Source organism: Vulpes vulpes, chromosome 9 (assembly GCF_048418805.1).
Source record: "Vulpes vulpes isolate BD-2025 chromosome 9, VulVul3, whole genome shotgun sequence".
NCBI classification, from domain to species: domain Eukaryota; kingdom Metazoa; phylum Chordata; class Mammalia; order Carnivora; family Canidae; genus Vulpes; species Vulpes vulpes.
This window is the reverse complement of record NC_132788.1, coordinates 70,887,106-70,910,370: the sequence shown is the minus strand read 5'-3', so window position 1 is coordinate 70,910,370 and position 23,265 is coordinate 70,887,106. Positions and strand designations below refer to the sequence as shown.

Sequence of the window (23,265 nt, the reverse complement as noted above, 5' to 3'; positions counted from 1 at the left end):
ACTATCATCTTCTAACTTGATGCCATTTTCTACCAAACCATGACACAATGTAAACCCCACATGGACAAAGAGTTTTGTCCATTTTCTCCACTGAAAACTACGTGTGTTGCATAAACAGATGCCAAAAGGGATATGTTTAATAAATTAACCCTAATGTTTTTTTTGAAGAAAATCAGTCAAATCTGTCCAAAGAAAAAGTATTGCCAAAATTATTTTTGCCTCTTTGTTGCAAGGGGAAACATGCATAGACACAGTAACAGAAGGAAATGAAAAATAAAAGCACAAAATAATGGATAATAAAAGCTTAAATATGCCTCATATTTAATGTAAATATATGTAATGGAAACATAATTATCAAGCACTTGCTGCATTTATTGAGTTTATATCATTGGCTAAACACTACTCTAAGTAAGCAAATTCCCACAATGTGTTTTTACTTGCCATTTGTTATAAGATAATCCCTATATCATGAACAGAGTTTCAACTTTAATACATAAAAGATTACTCATATTGGTTAGCAGAATATCACACTAACTTTTAACTTAAATTTAATATAGAACCTAGAGGAGCACCAAAGTATATAAAGTATACAATCAATGCTTTTTAGAAAATTGGTATGAGCCCAGTTGTTCTCTATGATATAATTACGAAGATTACCTCTAAATAACATTCTACATAAAATTTATCTATACCAATTAATCCAATTCTTCCATAGAAATTCTCAAAGCTTTCTTATCAACATATCCAGAGAATTAAGTTGACCTTTAAACTGTTTTATGATGGGGATCCTTGGGTGGCTCAGTGGTTTAGCGCCTGCCTTCGGCCCAGGGCATGATCCTGGAGTCCTGGAATCAAGTCCCACATCAAGCTCCCTGCATGGAGCCTGCTACTCCCTCTGCCTGCCTGCGTGTGTGTGTGTGTGTGTGTGTGTGTGTGTGTGTCTCCCCCTCTCTCTGTGTCTCTCATGAATAAATAAATAAAATCTTTTAAAAAAATAAACTTTTATGATGCTTAACATTTTAGCAAAATGGATACTGCTTTTTCTATAAATTTGCTCAAAAATATGTAAATTACAACTGAAAACTTTATGATAAACTCATCTTGTTTTCTGTTGTTACACTTACACTTCTTGCATATATCTTCTTTGGGAAATTTCAAGGTTGCTCTATGAAAGTTCATATAGTAAATAATAATATTGCTGCAGAACAATCCTTTTTCATTTTGGTCCCCTCTACAACAACAGAACTCAAATTTGAAACTGTATAAATGAAAAAAAGAATCCAAGAAAAGAGTATTCTAGTCTAAATATCTGTGTTGATCTTTCTCTAATCATTACTTGAAAAGGCAAAAATCTATAAATAGTTGGTCCATTTTTCTTCAATGTAGATTAGAAGCATTCAAATATAATAATTTAGGAGCAAGACTGAGACATCACAGGGGATGAACATCCATTTAGAAGAAAAAAAACTTTACTTTAAAAGTCCTGCATCAGACTCCCTACAGGGAGTCTGCTTCTCCCTCTACCTATGTCTCTGCTCTCTCTCTCTCTCTGTGTCTCTCATGAATAAATAAAATAAAATATTTTTTAAAAAGTTGGAGATTTTAATTTATAATCTCTTACTGATTATGAATTTTTGCCATATATTTTCATTTAAGTATGTGAAGAATGTTTTAAGTTTGACAGAAAAGTTAAAAAATCTTGAATATATGCATTTCTTCAAGTAACGTGTTTTACCTTGCAATACGTTTGTCCTCATCCTACACCAATTTTGCCCTCTTGGAAAAGAAAAATTACAAGCTACTTTTTAAATTAGTTTCCTTAGGTATCATAAAGAAATTGTGCTTAGACATAAAATCGGTTGTCTCCTCAAGAGATGGGCACTGAATTTTTTAGAGGTGAGAAGTGATGATCTCCGGAACTTATTTTCAGATGCATTAGCCAAATAAATAAATAAACAGATAAAAGGAAATACAAACAAATGAACACACGGACAGAACAAATACAGTAAAATGGCATAAAATTCAAATTAAAAAAAAACAAACAGAAACAGCATGTATATGTGTATTCATTATACTATTCTTTCAACTTTTTAGGTGCTGGTTAATTTTTATAGTAACAAAGAAGGGAAACAATAAAAGAAACTAAAAATACTAAATGTAGTATATGTTTCATTTTATTTTTAAAAAATTTTCTTTTACTTTGCCACTCACCCAGCAAACAAAACAAAATTAATTTTTGATTACTAAAATAAGTTATTTGCAAAAGTAAAAATCACATTCTTTTTAAGATTAGATATGAAAATACTGGTGGTTTTTAAAACTTCTATTTTTCCTTGTATACTAGAGATTACAACTTTAAGCTCCTTTTGGAAAAAAGTCACAAATTAATATCCTCAAATTGTGATTAACTGTTATAATAGTACAGTGCGTGTGTATTACTAGGTATTCTTATATTTGCTTTGAAGAGAGAAGAGCTTGCAAAAATTAGGGAGTTGGGAAGAGAATCCAATTATCAGAAGAGGAAATTAGAATTTTCTTTCTGGGAAAAATATCTATTTCTCTTTGCTACTGATAGAGTATTATTTCAACATTTAAAATTATTTAACATATAACTCAAGTATAGTTCTAACCTTAATTTTAAAAATACAGTTTATTGTTACCTCCTAGGCAGCCAATGAATGAAAGCAGGATCAACTGTTTCCATGACAACATCATCTTTAATTGCCAAAAACAAGAGTAACTCTTGTCCAGTCTCTGATGAATAGAATGCTTTGTCTTCAGGTAAATCCTTTAATCTGTAAAATATATGTACAAAGAAGTTAGACTTAAAAAAATTGCTTTTAAAACAGATTTTCTTCTTTTCATAAAACTGCCATTCACAGCCACTCAAAATCCTAAAATGAAACAAATCTTTTGTGATACAAAAGAGAAGATGTATGAAATATAGATACTTCAGAAACACTTTTTGTGGGGTCTCTGAGTGGCTCAGTCAATTGAACATCTGACTCTTGATTTTGGCACAGGTCATGATCTCAGGATCCTGAGATTGAGCCCCGCGTTGGATTCTGAGCTGAGCTTGGAGCCTGCTTCGGATTTTCTCTCTCCCTTGACCCCTCCCCAACTTGCATGCTCTCTCTCTAAAAAAAAAAAAAAAGTTTTTAATAAAAACTTTATGTAATGGATATGCAGATGGAAGCAGCTTCACAGAATTATAAATGTTCAATAATACTAAAATATTAAATATTAAAACTTTAGCTAGATAATAATTAGAACAAATAACATATTATCCTAAAATCCTAACTTTTCTCATTTTTCTCTAATGATAACATTTTGATGAAACTAAGAGTCAAATCATGCAGATATCGTGAAGCCCCATTTTCATTGTCTCTGAATCCCTAATAAGACATATAAATTATAAATAGCATTATCAATGCTCATATTAAGCCTATTTTTTCAGAGACAATTGCAGAAAGCCCTCAATTATATATGCTGCATAAACCTGATTAAAAAATGCTAATGGTGGAAATTGTTCAATCTGAGAATATTGCAAATGAAACAATTTTCTACTTTCTTTCTTGAATTCTCACAAACTCAATTGAACGTGCTGATTGAGAGAAAATAATTACGTGGATACCTTGCATCACTTTCAGTGGCCATTCAAAACTAGTACAAATGCATGGTTAATGATCAAGGAGACTAGATGTGCACACCTAAAATTGGAGAATCTTTTCTGGACTGCTGAAACTCTGATGGTTCCATACAGGGGAATTAATGACTCTATCATCCACATTAGGAGAAATGCTTACTACTCTGGTTCAGCAGCTGCTATGCATTGAGCTGTATTAGTTGTTGTTGAGCAAGACCGAGAATCTCAGCTTTCCTAAGACAGTGGTGGTTTATCATGAGATCTTGATGTGTGATGTGATGTATCTGATTGGAATGAAGTGTGTCCAGATAACAGTGTTGATAGCAAAAATATGACAACTTGCAAGTTTGTACTTAAAATAATATATTAAATCAGCCATTTCTGTCTAGTAATGTTATTCTTGTGCACTTGTAATCTAATATATGTTGTTGAGGGGGAAGTAAGAGGTGGAACTGCAACAAAAATACCAGCATTTGGGTATGACTTGGTCCATGGGAACCTGAAACAGGTAGAAATACCTTTTGAGAACTACTGTTCTCAAACTGCAGGCAAGTAACTTACACCATCATGGGATCTATGAGCATCTCTCACTAGCCCCGTTACTACAAATTCCAAGTATCTTGGGTTCCCCTATTACAAACACTGCTAAATAAATTCAAGTGCAAGCAGTCTACTTAGGTGGTGAAGGACAAAAAAAGTCAGCATATGGAGAAAGGAGACAGGGGGAGGAGGGAAGTCAATAAAGGGTAAGAAATAAAGCCACTAATCCCTATGTTTGATGGGACCTTACTCTTGCTGGGGAAACTCTGGAGGTCCAGGCCTAGTAGAATGCATGCCTCAGAGTCATTCAAGACTTATCTAGAGTTGCCCAAAGTTATCCTCACCAATGAACAAGAGAGCTGGGGTATTTATACACCAACCTCCATTTGAAGGCTATTCTTAGGAAGTATTAACTACACAGCACTTCTAACCTCTGGTTGGGGGAAACAAAATGGCTCCAGAGGCCAAAAGCATGACTTCAGCTGGAAGTGGTGTTGCACTGAACTGGAAGTGGTGTTGCACTGAAGTGACAAAAAACTAGAGGCTATGTGTGGGGAAGATGTAGTGTCTATCACAGCAGGCATATGAACCTGAGAGTTTTTGAAGCTATTTTCAACACCATCAGATCCCAAAAGACTGATGGCCAAAATTACTCAATGATTTAAGTACACAGTGAGGACACACACATTCTGCCACAATCAATCATTACACTTCTCAAGCTTTTCCAGTGGCTGAGTTCCCCTACTTGGATCAAAGGCTTTCAGATAGATACTTAGCCTTCCTTCTTTTATTTCTTTTCAATCAGTGAGAGATTTTGTGTTCATAACTGTTTTCAATTACTAAACTGGATGATAACTGAAATCATTCTAGATTATATTTAACTTATAACTGACATCCATAAATGTTATAATCTCCTCCTAATCATGCGTGTCAGAAAAGTTCTCCAGAAATCATAAGAAGGGTAACATAAACTACACAAACATACACATGCATGTTCACACACACACAAAGTAGAAAAGCAGGAGACTTTTTTTTTAGGAGATATTTTTAAAACCCTCAAGTAAAATACAATGGCAGTCACAAAAGGCATGGGAATATGAAATGCAATGATATTATATATGAGGTGTCAGATTCATAAAAAATTTGGATATCAAGATTTATTAAAGTCTGGAGAAAATAGGTAAGTCTTGAACAGAGGAAAGGCTTGAGAAAAACAGTGAACTGGTATCTCCTCCTGTGAGGAGTGAAAGCTATCCAGTTTATACACTAAATCAAATCGGAAAGAATGTGGTAATAACAAAAAAAAAAAAACATAAAAAGAACAAGTAGTTGGAACTTTCAGGAAAGAAGAAAAGACAAATTTTAACAAAGCATCCTGTAGTAACAATATCATAATCATTAAAAAGCATCCAAGGAGGTGCTTGGGTGGCTCAGTTGGTTAAGGGTATGCCTTCAGCTCAGGTCATGATCCCAGGGTCCTGGGATTAAGCCCTGCATCAGGTTTCCTGCTCAGTGGAGACCCTGTTTCTCCCTCTCCTTCTGCCCCACCCTATCCTTAGTCTCTATCTCAAATAAATATTTAAAAAAAAAAAAAAGCATCAAAGGGCACCTGGCTGGCTCAGTTGATAGACTATGAAACTCTTGATCTCATAGTCATGAGTTCAAGCCCCATGTTGGACATGGAGCTTACACACATACACACATACAAATATACATAAATGTATTACCTATTTATTAAAAAAAGCACATCCACATAAATATGAGAGACTTTTCTCTGTGTCATATAGAAAACAAAATATATGGTCTTTGCTCTGACATTGCAATGGAGAAAGAAAGTGTTATAAACACTTATAAATAGGATAAGGAGAAAATTACTAGATTGATACTCTCTGAAGGTAGGACAGCAGCTCATCCATCACTGGTTGCTCCAATGTTCCAAACATCCTGTATTAGAGTAGGCTTTCAAGTTTCAAGTTTTAATGTTTCTTGCTGAGCTTTAAGAACAATGAATAATTCAACTTAGGAGATTAAATCTTTGTACTGGACATCAAGTGAGTGAAAGCATTTCTATTAGAACAAAAAGATAAGTCACAGTTTGGGATTCAGCCACTATTTGAAAATAATTTCAGGAAAATGTGCATAAAGACATTAAAAAGATGATGCATTTAAAAATGTTATTGGGCTACCTGTGACTCAGTCGGTTAAGTGTCTGGCTTCAGCTCAGGTCATGATCCCAGGGTCCTGGGACTGAGCTCCCATCAAAGTCTACTTCTCCCTCTCTCTCTGCCCTTCTTCCCCACCCCACCCTCCACTCATGCTCTCTCTCTGGTGTGCTTTCTCTAATAAATAAATAAAATCTTTTAAAAAATGTTATCTTCAAAGTACCTGAGTGGCTCAGTCGGTTGAGTGCCTGACTCGTGATTTCAGCTCACGTCATGACCTCATGGGTCATGGAATCGAGCCCTGCATCAGGCTCCATGCTCAGTGGGGATTTTGCTTGTCCCTTTCCCTCTGTTTCTCCCCTCACTTGCCCTCTCTCTCTAAAATAACAAATAAATCTTTAAAAAATGTTATCTTCCCAACAATGCATCCCCAAAACAGCATTCCTATCACTTAAATTTTAAAACTATGAAAGTGTTCTAGGAAGTTATAAAGTCTTTTTGAAAACTCATCCATTCAATAAATATTTATTGAGTATCTAATAGGGGCTGGGATTTCAAGTCTCAAGGAAGGTAGCAGTGAGGACGACATTATCAGGTCATTGATGAATGCCCTCAGGCATTCCTGCCCACAAAAAGTAAAGCACAATTCAAAAAATTACAAAGTATTTATAAATTAACCACTGTGAAAGGTATAATGCAGGGGTAGAAGTCTTTGAAAAGCTCAGTGAGATAGGCCCTCATCAGGAAGGTCAGGGAAAGCTCCTCTGAGGAAATAAAGTTTAATAGAAGAAAAGAACGTATCATATAATCAAAGGCAAGGATGTGTTGAAGGGGAAGGAAAGGAAGGAATTTCCCAGGTATAGACAAATACTTGGTATGGCTTTGATCTGGCAAAGAGCCTGGTGAGGAGTCACTACCTGGACCTTCTCCCATCAACTACCACCTCATCTCCCAAGAACTGCCCCAGCACCCCCCCTCCAACACACTGGATTGACTACCTAAAAGGTTAATCCCTGGTTCAGCAGGGGGCTTCCAGAATCCTGATCTGGCCCATGTCACTTCTGATTGGTCAGTGTCCATGCCCTACCTCTCTGATTAAATATTTTGGCAGTCAGCTATGGACATAAGGAATAAAATATGCAAGGGCCTTGGGATTAAGGGTTCATGGCTTGTTGCTAGAACAGAAAGAAAGCTAATGAGATGAAATGCAGGTGGCCAGGTTGAGTGTAGTATGAAATAAGATAGCAGATGTATAATGCCTGGCTGCAGACCTCACATGTCTGGCTAAGAATATTAGTATCAAGATAAAGCCCTTTGAAAAGTCACTGTAGTATTAATCAGTAATTGCCATGATTGGATTTGCAATGAACATTCAAATCAGACATATTATATAATCTGTATCAGACTTAAAAGGATGAAAAGAAAACATTTTACAACACATTAGTTTTGTTCTTATCCTCAAATTCATAGAAATCAGAGGCTAGACAATATTAGGTAAACTATCTAATTTAAGAGAAGAAAAACAAATATTCTAATATTCTTATATATGCACCCACACATACACATACACACACAGAAACACACTGGATAAGGTTTGAACATAAAACCTCATTTAGGAATATTCTTTCTAAAAATTATGTCGCCCACTTTTAATCAGTGCTGAAGTAGGGCACTGACTTTATAAATAATGAAGGTAATTAATACAATCACGACCTGACTTCTCAGCATTGCCAAGTATTGTCACGGAGAGAAGGGACATAGAAAAGCCTGTTCCATTTCTGAAATCACCAAGCTAAAATAAATACAAAGGAAACTACTGAAGCAAGACAAATACAAATCAAAATGTCATCTGCTACATTAGGAATATTCTACTAGTCATAGGAATGTTGTAAATAAAAGAAAAAATACCCTTTAGAATTTTCTCTGCTAATAGACATTTGCATCTGGGGGCTACAGCTTAATATATTCATAACACGTTTCTCATGGCAATCTTTAAATAGCCCCCAAATTTAGTACATATTGACAACTGTACTATCTATGCTTAATGTCAGCAGAGCTAAAAAATGCTAGACCTTGGACTCAAAACCAAAAATGCTCTAAATAGTTGTTCCTGGTTGCTCTAAAAGAAGAGGCCATTTGTGGCTTTTGTCACATACTTTACAAAATTGCTACCAAGATTATAGATCATGAAATATTGATAACATATTTATAATATTAAAAGTCCATGGGTAACTTTGAATGTAGTGTTGGCAAACGCTCAGAGTTAAGTTTCTTTATGTGGTGGAAAGTTTAGGTGTGAGAATGATCTGGTTTCATTTGTATCAGAGTAACTGGCACTTATAAGCATTCTCTTTTCAATGAGACAAACCCTACAGAAATTTTGTCTAGATGGATTGTTTAACACATCTCTCATATCCACAAAAAGATAACTCTGACCCTGACATCTGAGAAAAAAACTCCATTCAGTGAATATATATTGTTCTGAACCCCCACCAAGTGCCCCTCCCTGCCCCTCACCAAGGAGCCAAAACAACCCTTGAACAGATTAGAGATTTATAGTATAGTGAAACATTCAGTTATTAATGGATAAAAGTTTGATGCCTATGGGTTTTGTATTTTGAGTCTTCTAAAACTAGTATTAACTCACTATCATGGAATGCAACCATAATACCACAGCAGTCAACTAATAAATAAGTTTAAGGGCTTTATAAGACCGTACATCCTACCAGATCAGAAATCAGGCAACATCTACCTCCCTTGTTTTCATTCACAATCACCATTCATTCATAATCTGCACATCTTCCCGAAACCCAGGTGATCTACTCTGCATACCAAACCTCTTCCCTGTTGGAACTGAACTGGCAGGGAATTAAATTTACATGAACATTGGACTCCCAAGTCCAAGATTCTTGACAACTCCACAAACATCCTCCCTACAACTCACAAGTGTTCAGTAGCTAAGGAGAGGGAAGCTCATAATGTGCCCAGTCTGATCATATCTTCACACCAGCAGTTCTATGTTTATAGTAGCACAATCAGCAAACACAGCAAATGCCAGCTGGAAGTCATCTTGTGCTCCCAGGGACCCCTACAGCACCTGATCTTCCTTCCTTCATGCTCAACATTTTCAACACCTCCCATTACGGTTAGTTTGACTATGGTTTCTCTTCAATTAGACTAAGATGTGCAAAAAAACAGTGATCTCTAACCTGTTGTAGGTTAAGGCACCTTCTGTGAATCAGCCAAACCTATGGATTCAGCTAACAAACTCTCCGCCTAAATACATACAGACTAACATAAGTTCTGCACACAATTGTTTTTCTACACAGATATATCTACATAGATATAGATATAGATATATGAATGTATATGTATTTGGGTATTAATTTTTGTTTCTGGGTTCATGCAAAATTATCAGAGACTATCAAAAATAGAATTAAATATAAATTATACAGAGAGAAAAAATGTGTTAAAAATATTCTGAGAAGGCTACTGTTGAAGGCTTGATAAAGAAGCTGAAATTATGAAGCTGTTTTTGGTATAGTGAGGCATGTCATCTCTGACATCCAGTTAATTCTTTCTTCTGGCCTTTTAGCAATCAATGTACACAGGCAGAAACAGAATCAGTCACGTTGTGCATACATCAAGTCGATGAGTCGGCTATATAAAAAACTTTGCCAGAACACTCTGAGTTGCTTTGTGTTGATTTCAGAGCCTCTGTACTTTGTCCTCAATACAAAGACATCTTCTCTGGCAACTCAAAGAGATCTCCCTGTCCTCAATTCAAAGAGATTTTCACTGATGATGTGTCAGGAAAAATTACATATCCATTTTTCAATTGGTTCCACTGGCTTCAGCCAAACGCACACTGAAGGGAAAAGACATGGCCACCAGAACATGCCAGCCCATTTCCTGCTTCATAATATTAGACAAAATGTCAACCTTTCTTAAGTATACTCCAGAGAGCGCTTACTTCAATTCACTTGCTTTATGTTAAGCCTCAAATGAACATGGCCATTTCCAGGGCACGCTGTTTTACAAACTTCTCTCCAACAACGGGTGACAACTTAGCATGCGACGTTTGCCCTTTTAGTATGCTCAGGACAATATTTTTGTTTTGGAACAAGTCCGAATTTCAAAAAAAGAAAAAAAAATTGTGGGATTTTCTAATGGAGCCTTCATCCCTGAAAAAGACCTGTCTAATGTTTTTCTAATATAGTCAGACCTAAGGTGCTCTTTTGGGATTTTTAAAAAATTTCATACCTTGGGACACTTGGGTGGCTCAGTGGTTGAGCATCTGCCTTTGACTCAGGGTATGATCCCAGGGTCCTTGGATCAAGCCCCCCATCAGGCTCCCTACAAGGAGCCTGTTTCTTCCTATGTCTCTCTGTATCTCTCATGAATAAATAAATAAAATCTTCAAAATTAAAAAAAATTAAAGATTTCATACTTCTATTGAAAGAAACCTTGTGAGGGCACTAGAGTGGCTCAGTTGGTTTAGCATCTGGCTCTCAGTTTTGGCTCAGGTCATGATCTCAGGGTTGTGGGGTCAAATCCCACATCAGGCTGCTTGCTCAGCAAGTCTACTTGGTATTCTCTTCCTCCTTCTGCCCCTCTTCCCCACTCACACATGCATGTCCTCTCTCTCAATAAATTTAAAAAAAAAAAAAAGGAAAGGAAAAGAAACGATCCTTGCCCCCATTAAGGGACTTAGACTTTGGGGTCTCACCACATTTAATGATAATAAGAAAACTAAACAATAAGCAAATTCTAGGACATATTTTTATCCTTGACATTTTCCAAATTAAACAGGAACAAAATGAACAGACATTTCCATAATTATAAATGCTGCATGAGTTTTCTTTCCTTCTTATCAAATAGGAAATTACTGCAGACCTCATGATATGGTGATGAGGAGCAGTGTACCTTTCCTAAGTTGGCAAACAACATTCCTTGCCATCATATGTTTATTTAGAATTTTAAAATAGCTTAATACCAATATGATGGAAATGTTTTTCTACAAAGACAATTTTCAAAATTTCAGAAAGGAAAATAAATACTAACATAATAATCAATGCCTTTTATTGAGTGTTATTTGCCAGGTACTGCTTCATATACTAACCCATTTCATCCTCACAATATTCCATGAGTGTTCATTCTATTATCACCCTCATTTTTCATAAAGAGAGACATAGATCCACAAGACATTCATAAAAAAAGATGACAGATGCTGTGTATTTTATATACATATTTTTTTCACATAATAGTTGTGAACTCAAATGCTTAGGCATTCGGGGGGGAATGGGGAAGGGAACCATAAAGTATAAGCTGATATTTTATATGTTTTTAAAACTCTGTATTAATATAATTGACAATTGAAGTTAGATCTTTAAGTGATAATACATTAACTTTCATTTAATTTCATTAAATTTTTAAGAAATTAAATTTCTTCTACTAGGGAAAGGACAGTTGTTAAATAAACAACTCTTCCGCTTTATTTCAAGCATATGCACTGTGATAACACATCATCCCTGTTGTAGGCATGAATTAAGAAGAATTCAGCAACTCTATTTGGGATTAAATCAAGATATCTCCAAGACACACTAAGCCACAAACATAAGGTGCAAAACAGCGTATGAAAAGTAGGATACTTTTTGTATGGGGACCAAAAGCATATATCTATTTACATTTGTAAGCATAGAGAATAGTTGAAAGGATTTGTGAAAACTAAAGAGAACAACTATGTCTCGGGAGGAAACTGTACACTTGGAAACAGGAACTAGAGGAATAAAATACTTTTCATTTTACGTATTATGCATTTTAAATTTTCTTCAATGTCCATATATTGACTCTCAATATAAAAGTATAAGTATAAAAATTAACAATTTTAAAAGAAAAAAATTACTTAATTTCTAACATGAAATAGGTAAAAAATGTGTAAATAGTTTTATTGTCAGAATCAAGTAGGAAAAGGAAAAAGGGGGTTGAAAGTACTAGAAAGTACATTTTGGCTAGAATATAAACTGCATTCAACAGGAACTCTAGGTCTGTACACTCAGCAAGGCCATTCCATTCCTTCCCTCATAATTTTGGATGAAGAACATTCATTGAGTGCCTGCAGCATGTCAGGTACAGACACGGAGAAGATATTTCAAAATAAAATATCATCTTTGCCCTCAAGAAGCACGCTGGTCCACGAACATTCTAATAGAAGAGTCTGGACTGGAGAAGAGGAATCTGCAACAGGATGTTAATGTGAAGTTCCTTCGGTCATGCGGACACAGCAGGTCTCACATCCCAAACGAAAGGGAGGTTCCAGAAGAATAAGGAACAATTTTTCAAAGGAGATACCGCAAAACCATTTGTCTGGCTCTGAGACCCTTGTTCACACAGGAGGTTTCAGGAGACTAAGGGAAGGATTTTAAAAGTTCCTTTTGAAGAGAATTCTGGTAAGTTCTGCCCCCTTAGAGGCAGGAAGAAGAGTACTTTTTTTTTTTTTTTTACCTACACTTTAAGGACACCAGAGAGAGCTGCATTCTGGGGGATGCAGTGGTCTAGGACCACACTAAAGAGTAAGAACAAGCTGAAGCAGAACAGAAGGTTGCAATGGGTGAAGGAAATGGAACTTAAGGGATAACAGGGGCACAGAGTGCATGGCAATTCCTGGGAGCCAGATATACATTGGGGAGCACATGGGGAAAGGCAGTGCCATACATCCCAAGCAGGAGAATCCTGAGTGGAAGGAGGAGACCTTCCAGAGAAAAGCTAGGGTATCTCTGCACTTCTAGAGCCTGAGAAAGATGGAGATGACAAATTCGTGGTGGGAGTGTATCACCGCAAAAAAGAACTGAGGGAGGAACATATCCAAAGTTTGGGATCTCTAATGAAACCATGAAAGAACGAGTGAAAGAAAATACCAGTTTACTGGTAAGTGTAAAATGCCATGATCCTAAATCACACTAATGTAATCAATCAAGTAAAACTGACTGGACTCTTTCTTCTCTTCCCTTGTAAAACACTAAGCCAAATTGGGATTAGCAAATTAAGAGGAAGGGGTAAGGACATGCTAGGTAAGAAGGGAAGCCAAAGAATTCCTTCTCTGAGTGCAGACTTCCTCTCTCCAGCAGCTAAGCACTGGAGGGAGATTAGCTATGTCTTCAAATCAAGTTCTAAGTTTACTATTACATGAGAGGGAGCACTTTAATTTTTTTGATCAAAATTACATCTGATATCTAAGCATCACCAAAAGTATTGTGCATAGAGCTACTTGGGTTTTCATCCAGGAGCAGGAAAGGACTCCACAGAAAGAATCTAAGGGGACAAAGAGGAGCAACAAAATTGCCATGTGACACAGCTCATGAGCTACACTTCTTCACTATACAGTTACAGATAAGACGTACGACCAATGGTTAGGAAATGAGGACACTTCACAGGACATCTTAGAACAGGTGGCATCTGAGGTGATTCTTAATTAAAAAGGGTTTACCTAGGAGACAAGGCAGGAGAGCAGTATGGGAGAAACTAATAACATCAGCAAATCCCACCACAGTAAGTGATTCATGGGAGCGAATGAAATGACTCAGGGGAAATCCATAAAGCACTGGGCTGGAAGAAGGATGGAGAAGCCGAATATTTAAGATGTGAGCAGAGGAAGACAAACTCCGTGAGGACAGGAAAGGGCCACTGTGAAAGGCCAAGTGCAGCCCATGGATGGACTGCATTATAAAAGCAAAGAGTTACATGCAGTGTGTAGCTTTGCAAGGAAGTGATGGAGAATATCTTGAAACACTGATTGCCTGGGGCTAGGCGTGTGAATGCACAGGGACTGCTAATGGGTAAGAGGGTTTTTTTCTGCAGTGATGAAGTTTTCTAAAACTGAGTGATGACAATGGTTGTGCAAGTCTGTAAACTTACTAAAATGCACTGAATTGTACACTCATACATGAGTGAGTTTTATGGTATGTAAATTTTACCTCACTAAAGCTATTTTTTAAAAAATACACAAATAGAGAAAGAATGAGAAGAAGAAAGAATGAGAGACAGAGAGAGACCGAGAAAGAGAGAGAGACACTGTGAATCAAGACCTTCAACATGCCTTTGGCGATGTTATCATGCCAGGCTCAGTGCAGTCCTTGGAAAGAAGTTTCAGCCACATTGTGGAGGGCTGAAGTACAACTAGAGGGCAAGGAAGTGGCCACAGCAAGAATGAGCTACTCTTTCAATAATTTAGAATGAGAGAGACTGGATAGTGGTTGGAGATGGGTGGAGGGTCGATTGAGAGTCAATGAAAGCTATTTTTAAGTTGGAGAATTGTTGAGCATATTTATAAACTGAGAGGAAGAACTGAAAAGATAGGAAGTAAAAGGTCTGTTTTTCTAGAGGAGAGAATCTTCCTGGAGTTTGCTTGCATGGTATTGATTCTGCTTTCACCAAAATCATATGAGCAAGGTTGAAAGTATATGGTGAAGAGGAAAGAGAAGTGATTCACCACTGTTCAATAGCTATAGGAGAAAAGATGGACTCTTGGATGGAGAGGTCTCAATTTGGACTATTCCAGGCAGGTCTCTGTGGCTCCTTATCAGTGTCTCCAAAGTGTCAGAGGAACACTGATGTCTAGCCAGGGACCAAGTGCTCAGTAAGTCCTGTCCACCTATGGTTTGTACTAATTTTCACAGGTAAAGTAATACAGAAACCGTGATTTGATCTTATGGAGTCACTCCATTTTAAGGAGTTCTAAAAACCAACTGTACTACATCACACAACCTTTTTTTACATCAAAAACTACTCAGGCAGCAATTTGACTACACATTCTAAGTAAACATTCTCAAAGTACTCAAATATTTATGAACACTAGTAACTAAGTATGTACTAATACAGCACTTTGGAGAATCCCTTTATCCTCCAGATTTCTAAACCATCATGTTGGCACAATGGGTTCTAGGTAGATACTAATGGCAAACACTAAGTACTTAATGTGTGCCAGGCAAGGTTCTAAGAGTTTTATAAGTGTAAATATATATACTGTAACCATCCCCATCTTTTTTTTTTTTTAATTTTTATTTATTTATGATAGTCACAGACGGAGAGAGAGAGAGGCAGAGACACAGGCAGAGGGAGAAGCAGGCTCCATGCACCGGGAGCCCGATGTGGGATTCGATCCCGGGTCTCCAGGATCGCGCCCTGGCCAAAGGCAGGCGCCAAACCGCTGCGCCACCCAGGGATCCCCTAACCATCCCCATCTTATAGATGAGGTCACGAAGATAGATAAACTTTAATTAACATGTCCAATTTCACATAAATGACCCTGCCTAACTCTGGTATTTCTAAATGAATCCCTAGTTGTTGTTAGGTTGTCTAATCTATAACTGGTTTGCCCTAAGACATAGGCAGAATGTGGTTCTTGGAAGCTTTAGATCTCTGATCAAAGTTTAGCTAGGAAAAAAAAGAGTTTAGCTAGGCATGTATACCAGGTGAGGTGATGTGTTCAGGCTCTATGGCAGTGGCTCTCAACGAGGGATGATTTTGCCCCTCAATGGACATTTATCAATGTCTGAGGAGGTTTCTGGTTGTCACAACTGGGGATGGGAAGGATATAGATAGGATGAGACTGGCATCTAGAGGGAAGGGGCCAGGAGAGTCCCTAAACATTATACAGTACAAAGGACAGTCCCCCCACAACAAAGAATTATTCACCCACAAATATAAACTGTATCAATGTGAGACACCCAACTCTAGAGTAGCTGGGCATCAGAAGACTCCAAAACCAGCTTCTGCCAGCCTGGCAACATACTGTTCACGTCCTTACAGAAGAAAAGCCACACTTCAACCTTCATGGCTCCTGCTCTCAGACAGCAAGGAGCCTTGGTAGAAAACAAAACATAAGACCATTATGGCCCTAGTTTGTAAAAATAACTTTTTATTACAAAAAATTCTCATCACATACAAAGTAAACAAAGTCATGAACTCCCATATGCTTACGATCCAACTTCAACAAATATCAGTTCCTGACATTCTTGTTCTGTCTGGAGCTCTACCCCCCTCACCTCGCATTTGATTATTGTTTAGTTACTTTAGGTATAATTTGCATACATTAGAACAGCTGTACAAATTTAATACACAATTTTGAATAATTATTTTTATTGTAAAATAAAGCAAAAATCTTTCCGTTGTAAGGTAAAATATGAATTCAAAGACAAATGTATGCATGGCTCCATGAATTATTATTAGGAAAATTCATTTGTATTATGGCCTCATTTTAACAAGTGTCTTCTCTCACATGCTCCAACAGGTATGCGTTCCCTGATACCTAGCTTCTAAGTCAGTGTTTCCCAAACTTCAGGTTATGTTTCATTTGGGAGACTATGCACTGATTTTTTTGTTTATGTGTATGTTTGTTTGGGGACAAATGAAGGAGGAGAAAATAATGATCATAATGTACTGAATTTAATAAGGGTTACTACTGGTTTGCACAAGGATACTCTAGAAGTACAATGTATTAAATAGTAAGCCCTGAAATAACTAGTATTTTTTATTATGAACGGTGGTAAAGAATAGTTCAAAATCATGAGAAGCAGAAGGTGCTGTGGTTAAATATGAAATACGTGTGCATGTTATATGTGTGTACATGTGTATAAATATGCAACGTAAAATATATGTATGTGTGTACACACACACATCCAAGATTATAAAACTGTAGGCAAGGTGTTATTTAAACCTCTTTTGCTCTCAAAATCTGCATCTGTAAATAGAGGTGGTAAAGATGTACATAATTGGTTTATTGTAAAGATTAAGTAAGATCGTGATTATATGCTGAGCCAACTCCTTGGTATTCAAGACACAATAGTTACTGCTATTATTTCAAAGAAATTAAGCATAATTGACACCTTGACTAGAGAGAAATCAAAGACTTAAAAGTACTAACTCAAACATAGGTCTCTAATTCATTTTAAGGAGACATCAACTGTTTACATCCTTTTAAAAAAAATACTTGTTCTGCTTAACTGTGTTTTTAAAAGTTGCTTTATCACAATGAAAGGAGTGATTTTGACACCTTTTGGAAATGCTAATCGTGGCTATGAATACTTATCTGCTTAGAATTCACACCTATTAGGGGATGTATCTAGGTGTATAAAACATCCATTCTATCAACACAGAAGTGTAAATCTAAATTGAGGCAAGCTGTGATAGCAGCTTGAATTTATACCCACAGCAATTTCAGCTCAGGAGACAGAGAGAGGAAAACTACCCTGGGCTCCCTCCCTCAACACAATAAGCCTCTATTTGTTTTCATACAAATATATAATGGTTCTGATGAAACCCATACAACACAATGGTGGTGAGGGGTGGGAAGATCCTCAAACTGATTGTCCGTGTGGAAAAATCTGAAATGTACTTAAGGAAGGGTGGAGACTGATCACAGAAGCATGTATGCCCATGTACCTCAGCCTTGGGGGCTGTCCACATGGTGCAAAGTGAGCCTAGGGCTACCAGACCCTCTGATTTTCCGGTAGATGTTGGACCTACAGAGTTTTATAGGTCTCCCTGTTTTCAAAGATTTCAAACGAATTAAACATACAATTTCAAAACATGTGTGTTGACCAAACAAAATGTGTCTACCATTTACATGCAACCCATCTTGAAATCTGATCAAAATGTACTTTTCCACTTAAGAACTTTGAAAAGCATAATTGGTCACTCTCTTGCTCCTGAATAAATAAACACTGTATATTAGAAACACTTCAATATTTCTTCTAATCAGACATATAAATTAGGGCACCTGAGTGGCTCAGTCAGTTAGGCATCTGTCTTTAACTCAGGTCATATCCCGGGGTCCTCCCCACTTAGCGGGGAGCCTGCTTCTCTCTCCCCCTCTGCTCTTCCCCTCCACCCAGGTTCACTCTCTATCTCAAATAAATAAATAAAATCATAAAAAAAAGAAACACAATTTCCATACTGTACACTCAAAACTAATATAACATTGTATATTAACTGAATTAAAATAAAAAAATGCAACATCTTTAATTTTTGTTGTTGTTGTTATGGGGCACCTGGGTGACTCAGTCAATTAAGTGCCTGAATCTTGATTTTGGCTTAGGTCATGATCTCGTTGTTGTGAGTTCAAGCCCTGTGTTGGGCTCAGCAATGAGCATGGAACCTGCTTGAGATTCTCTCTCCTTCTACCTCCCCCCCCCCCTCATTGAGCATCCATGCATGCACTCTTTTCTCTCTCTCTCTAAAAAATATATATATATATATATATATATATATATATATATATATATATATTTATCTTTTCTTGGGGAAGTGTGAAAATGAAGGGAAGGATGCATGTATCAAAGGAGAAAATATCTGTCATGCAGAAAATATTCCACTGCATTCAATGAAACGGTTCTCATACATCCACTAGAGGTGATGTCTAAGAACCAAAACTTTGCAACCAAATACCAAAGGGTACCAAAGACTGTGCCCACATGGGAGATACCTTGGCTCTGGGTACACAGGCTGCCTCAGGCCACAAGGTGCCTCTCTTCTCTACCCAGCATGCCGTAAAGATATTAGCATTTTCTATGCATGCCATTTGTGAAATTAATTAGGAAAACATTTGTAACTATTGGCAGGAAGAGTTTGAAGACCGTAATGAAGATCATGAGGTACACTAAGAGTTAACAAATTCCAATATTCATTTCCCCACATGGGCTGATTTAGAGCATAGAACTGAATTTACCAAAAAAGCTTCATGCAGAGGATCCCTGGGTGGCTCAGCGGTTTGGCGCCTGCCTTTGGCCCAGGGTGTGATCCTGGAGTCCTGGGATCAAGTCCCGCATCGGGCTCCCTGCATGGGGCCTGCTTCTCCCTCTGCCTGTGTCTCTGCCTCTCTCTCTCTCTATCATGAATAAATAAATAAAATCTTAAAAAAAAAAGATATTACCCTAACATAAAATAAAGGTGGTTTAAAAAAAAAAAAAGCTACATGCAGATTTATAGGTAAAGGTCCAACTCTGAATACCAGTGCAATTTCTTCGGCACCTAGAATTTTGTCTGAATACACTTAGGATAAATATGTTTCTAATAATGGACGTTGTGGTTTCTAGTTTGTTTAAAGTACAAATTCTGCTTACAACCAGCTTCTCTTACACCCTCCAGATAACGTACAACTATGTGGACATTTGAGGTTCCATTTCATTTTGTAGAACCAGAACAAGTTCCCTTCACCAGGGCTTCACATTCTGGAAAACAAAAAGATAGATTTCACGAGTACATACTTGACGTTTCCTAATATACTCAAAATTGAGGACATTAAAGAACTAGACAGACATGAAAAATTAGTGAAGAATGCCACTTCACCATGGGAACGGTGTGGAAGTGCTCAAGGTCTATCCAGTAAAGAGGGTCAGCTCCTTCTCACTTTCAGCTGCTGACCTTTTTGTTTTCATGTTGGCAACTCATTTTTTTTTAACACAGAATTGCTCTAACAAAACTTGCCGTAGACAAGATGTAGCCTGAAGGCCAGGAGTCTGAGGCTTCTGAATATACAGTTACAGGTGAGGAACAATAAGACAACAACAATAAAACTTCTTTTTCAAATAAAGATAAGCTCTCCCATGCTCACTTTCTGCTTTACCGTTTCCAAGCGCATCCCCACTGTACACCCAAAAGCCTGTCATGGTGCTTGGCGCACAGTAGACACTCAAAACAATATGTGCTGAATTAATGAACATCAGATTTAGGGCAGTAGTGCCACACTTGGCTTCATATCAGACCATCTGGGGGAGCTTTGCAAAAATGCTGATCCCCCAGTCCCACTGCATCATAATTTCCAGGCACCAGGCCCGTAATTGCTGCTGCTGCTGTTGCTGTTATTGTTGTTGTTGTTTTAGACTTTCCAAAGTAATTCTGCTGAAGAGTTATTGATGCTTCCAAAACGACTGGTGAGATCACAGCGAGCTTCCAAGTTCTAGCCCCAGGTTTCAGTACCAAATCTGAAAGGTGTCTTCACCTCTGCGGCTGTTTTAACATCTTTAATTTGGGTTCAGTGTCCCTGAATCTCCTCCTTTTGCCGGTTCTGCGATTCCTTATTAACAGGGAAGGAGGAGACAGAATGGAAAGTTCAGATTGCTCCCCCAACGCACAGGATGTCTCCAAGAAACCACTGAGAAGATTCCACAAAAGCCTCAGCTAGAAACACATTAACAGTGAAGGAAGAATTTCTTTCAAGACTAATATTTCCCAGCTAGGAAGGCATGGGGGTCTGGAAGCCCAAAGAGAGCAGCAAGCCTGAAGAGAAGGGCGGTTAGCCAGAGTTCCCAGAAAGGTGGACTTGGGAAAGATTCCAGGAAGGAAGAAGGGACAGGCAGCCTGACAGGAAGGGACACACAGAGACAACCTGGAAGAATGAACCATCTTAGCCCGGCCTTCCAAGTATTGTTCATTCTCACCCACTTCCCAAGTCATTGGCTCTGTGAAGACTCTGGGAGATAATGACAGGACACCTGTGGAGGACGAAAGAGGGTTTGCACTTCAAACGAACAGACGTAAATTGAATCATAAAACTATAGGAAGCAGGTTTTCTTGCTGAGTAAGAGCTTGTGGGTTGCAATTCCAACTTCTAACACCCCACTACAGGAAGGCTTTGTATACAAACTTGGGGTGATACTTAGTTGAAAGAATGCTGCGCAGATTAATTAGTAACCCTTTGTGAAACACTTTGGTGGGTGCAATGAGAATGCTCTTTATTTTGGTTACATCATCTACTACTTTTACAGTGTGAAAGCAGAATGATTAAAGTTTGATCACAAGCTAAGAAAGCCGAGAATGCTGAACTTCACTTAAAATTCTCTCCCTGTGTATCCCTCCTGAGCCCAATTACTTCCAGGGTCAGACATCTATTTTATGTAGCAAAACTGGTGCGTGGAAACATATAAGACAGATTCCGATTTATCGTAATAAAAATCTTCCCGTTTAATGTTCATTTTGGAGACAATCTATGTTATTGGAGCACATATATTTGAATAATGTTTATTATCATGTGGGCATTCTGAAAACTTAAGTGTTTTATAATATAAAGGGGATATGGACATTCATGTAGGCGGCATGTATTTTTTTGTGAACTGCTCTTCCCTGAGGCAGAAATGGAGGAAAGAAATCAAAAACAAAGCTGCTGGCTCTATGGGGAGTAGTAACTAAAAGCCTGGAAATTGCTGAAGATTTGCAGCCGCAACCCAAGCCCTCTCTTCACCAGAGTCTAGGCTGATACTGAGTTCAGGTATACACTGCCTAGCTATAACCAGTATGCACAGCTTTGCCCATTCTGATTGGGCAGTACCATGCCCCTTCGTAAATATTCTGAATACCACCTTGGCTGCCCTACAAAAAGTAGTTTAGTGGGCTTTTCATATTATGCAGAACTATATAAATGTTCTTTTTCTAACATTTTCAAAAGAAAGCCCAACACTAATTCCATCCAACATGTGCTATGATATTTTCTTCTCAGTACATGGTGTCCCATGGACACAGGCCTGATACAAATGAGTGCATATCTAGCACATGATGAATGATGAGATTCAACTATTTAGAGTGCACTTCTGGGCAGAAGTGTCACTCTGAAATTTCAGGATTCGATTTATTACAAGTATTTAGTGCCAAATACTAGTGCTAAAATGTTTCTCTTAAAGTACTAAAAGGCAAATGCTGATAGTAATTCCTGCCATTGACTATCATGTGCTTGGCACTGAGTTCATTTAATCCTCAAAAGGGCCCTATGAGGGAAGTGCCATGATTCCTGCCACCTACGGAGAAGCAAAGGAAGGTGTAGAGGAGGGAAGTAAGCTGTCCACCATCACCTAGCTTATGAAGAGTGGTCTGGAGTCTACCCCAATGCAATTTTAGGGCTCTATTTCCACTTCCTGGAATATCCACAGGCCCCCTTCACCAGCTTAAAACATCAGATCCTTCTGGGATAGAACAACAACAACAGCAAAATAACAATTTAATACAGTATCATCTAGGCAGTCCCTACACAGATATCTCTACCATGGAGTTCTGGTGCTGCTTTTTTGTTAGATACTGGTGATCATTTCTTCTTATTTGTACATTTGAGTTCACTGACATGTTTGTACTTTCTTGCTCCTTTGAGCCTCTGAGGAGGTGATAGAGTGGGTAGGTGAAGAACGAGGATTGCAAGCGAGTAGGATAGAAACAATATGTTGGTACAAAGTCAGGTCCTCTACTATGTCTAAATGTAAAGGAATTATTTCCCATTTCCACATTGTATTTGTTCAGAAAGAGGGCTCCGTTTACTAAGAAGACGTGATAGAATGACCTGTTAGAGAGCCTTCCAGAAAAGCACACATAAAATCCAGACCTGCATGACCTGTCATGCAGCACATTCTATTAGGGAAGCTGGGCTTCTTCAAGGTTACCACTCCAGGGGACAATGTTTCTAAGAACTAGGAAAGTGCATCGTTAGCAAAACACTTCTCTCTTCCAGGGCTGGCAGCCATCCATGTTCGAAGAAGCATGCACTTGAAATAAAAAGCCAACCTCTTCGCAAACACTCTAATTCCTCTATGGTTTCTATTTTTGTTTATACTTTTTCCCAAGACTTTCATAGGTTCTTCTCAATGTCTTTCAATAAAAAGGGGTGGGGAACATGGAAAAGTGTGAACCAACAAATTGCAAGAAATGGTTTTAGATTCTCAAGTTTAGGGTATTTCCTTCGTGTACTGCTTAACAGTTCACAGTTCTCTTTCTACCATAGAGTTTATATGAACACTGACTTGGTTATAAATGATGTTATCAGTCTGACTTCGGTTCTCAGCATGTTTCCTGTACTGTTACTTTCTTTATGTATGTCCTGTTTCTCCAAGCAGTTGGTCAGTGAAGTCTGATGAACATTTACTACATGCCACATTCTATACT

At 37.7% G+C, this 23,265-nt stretch overlaps 1 protein-coding gene across 4 annotated transcripts in view; it reads right to left on the bottom strand.

The window, feature by feature from the left end:
- The window catches only part of CNTN3 (contactin 3), a 326,552-nt gene that overhangs the window by 241,174 nt on the left and 62,113 nt on the right, over positions 1-23,265 (bottom strand). For all 4 annotated transcript variants that reach the window (XM_072720423.1, XM_072720424.1, XM_072720422.1 and 1 more), the window contains exon 2: positions 2,661-2,795. In XM_072720423.1, coding sequence (XP_072576524.1) covers positions 2,661-2,715 — 55 coding nt within the window. In that variant the 5' untranslated portion in view covers positions 2,716-2,795. The remainder of the gene's footprint in view (positions 1-2,660; positions 2,796-23,265) is intronic.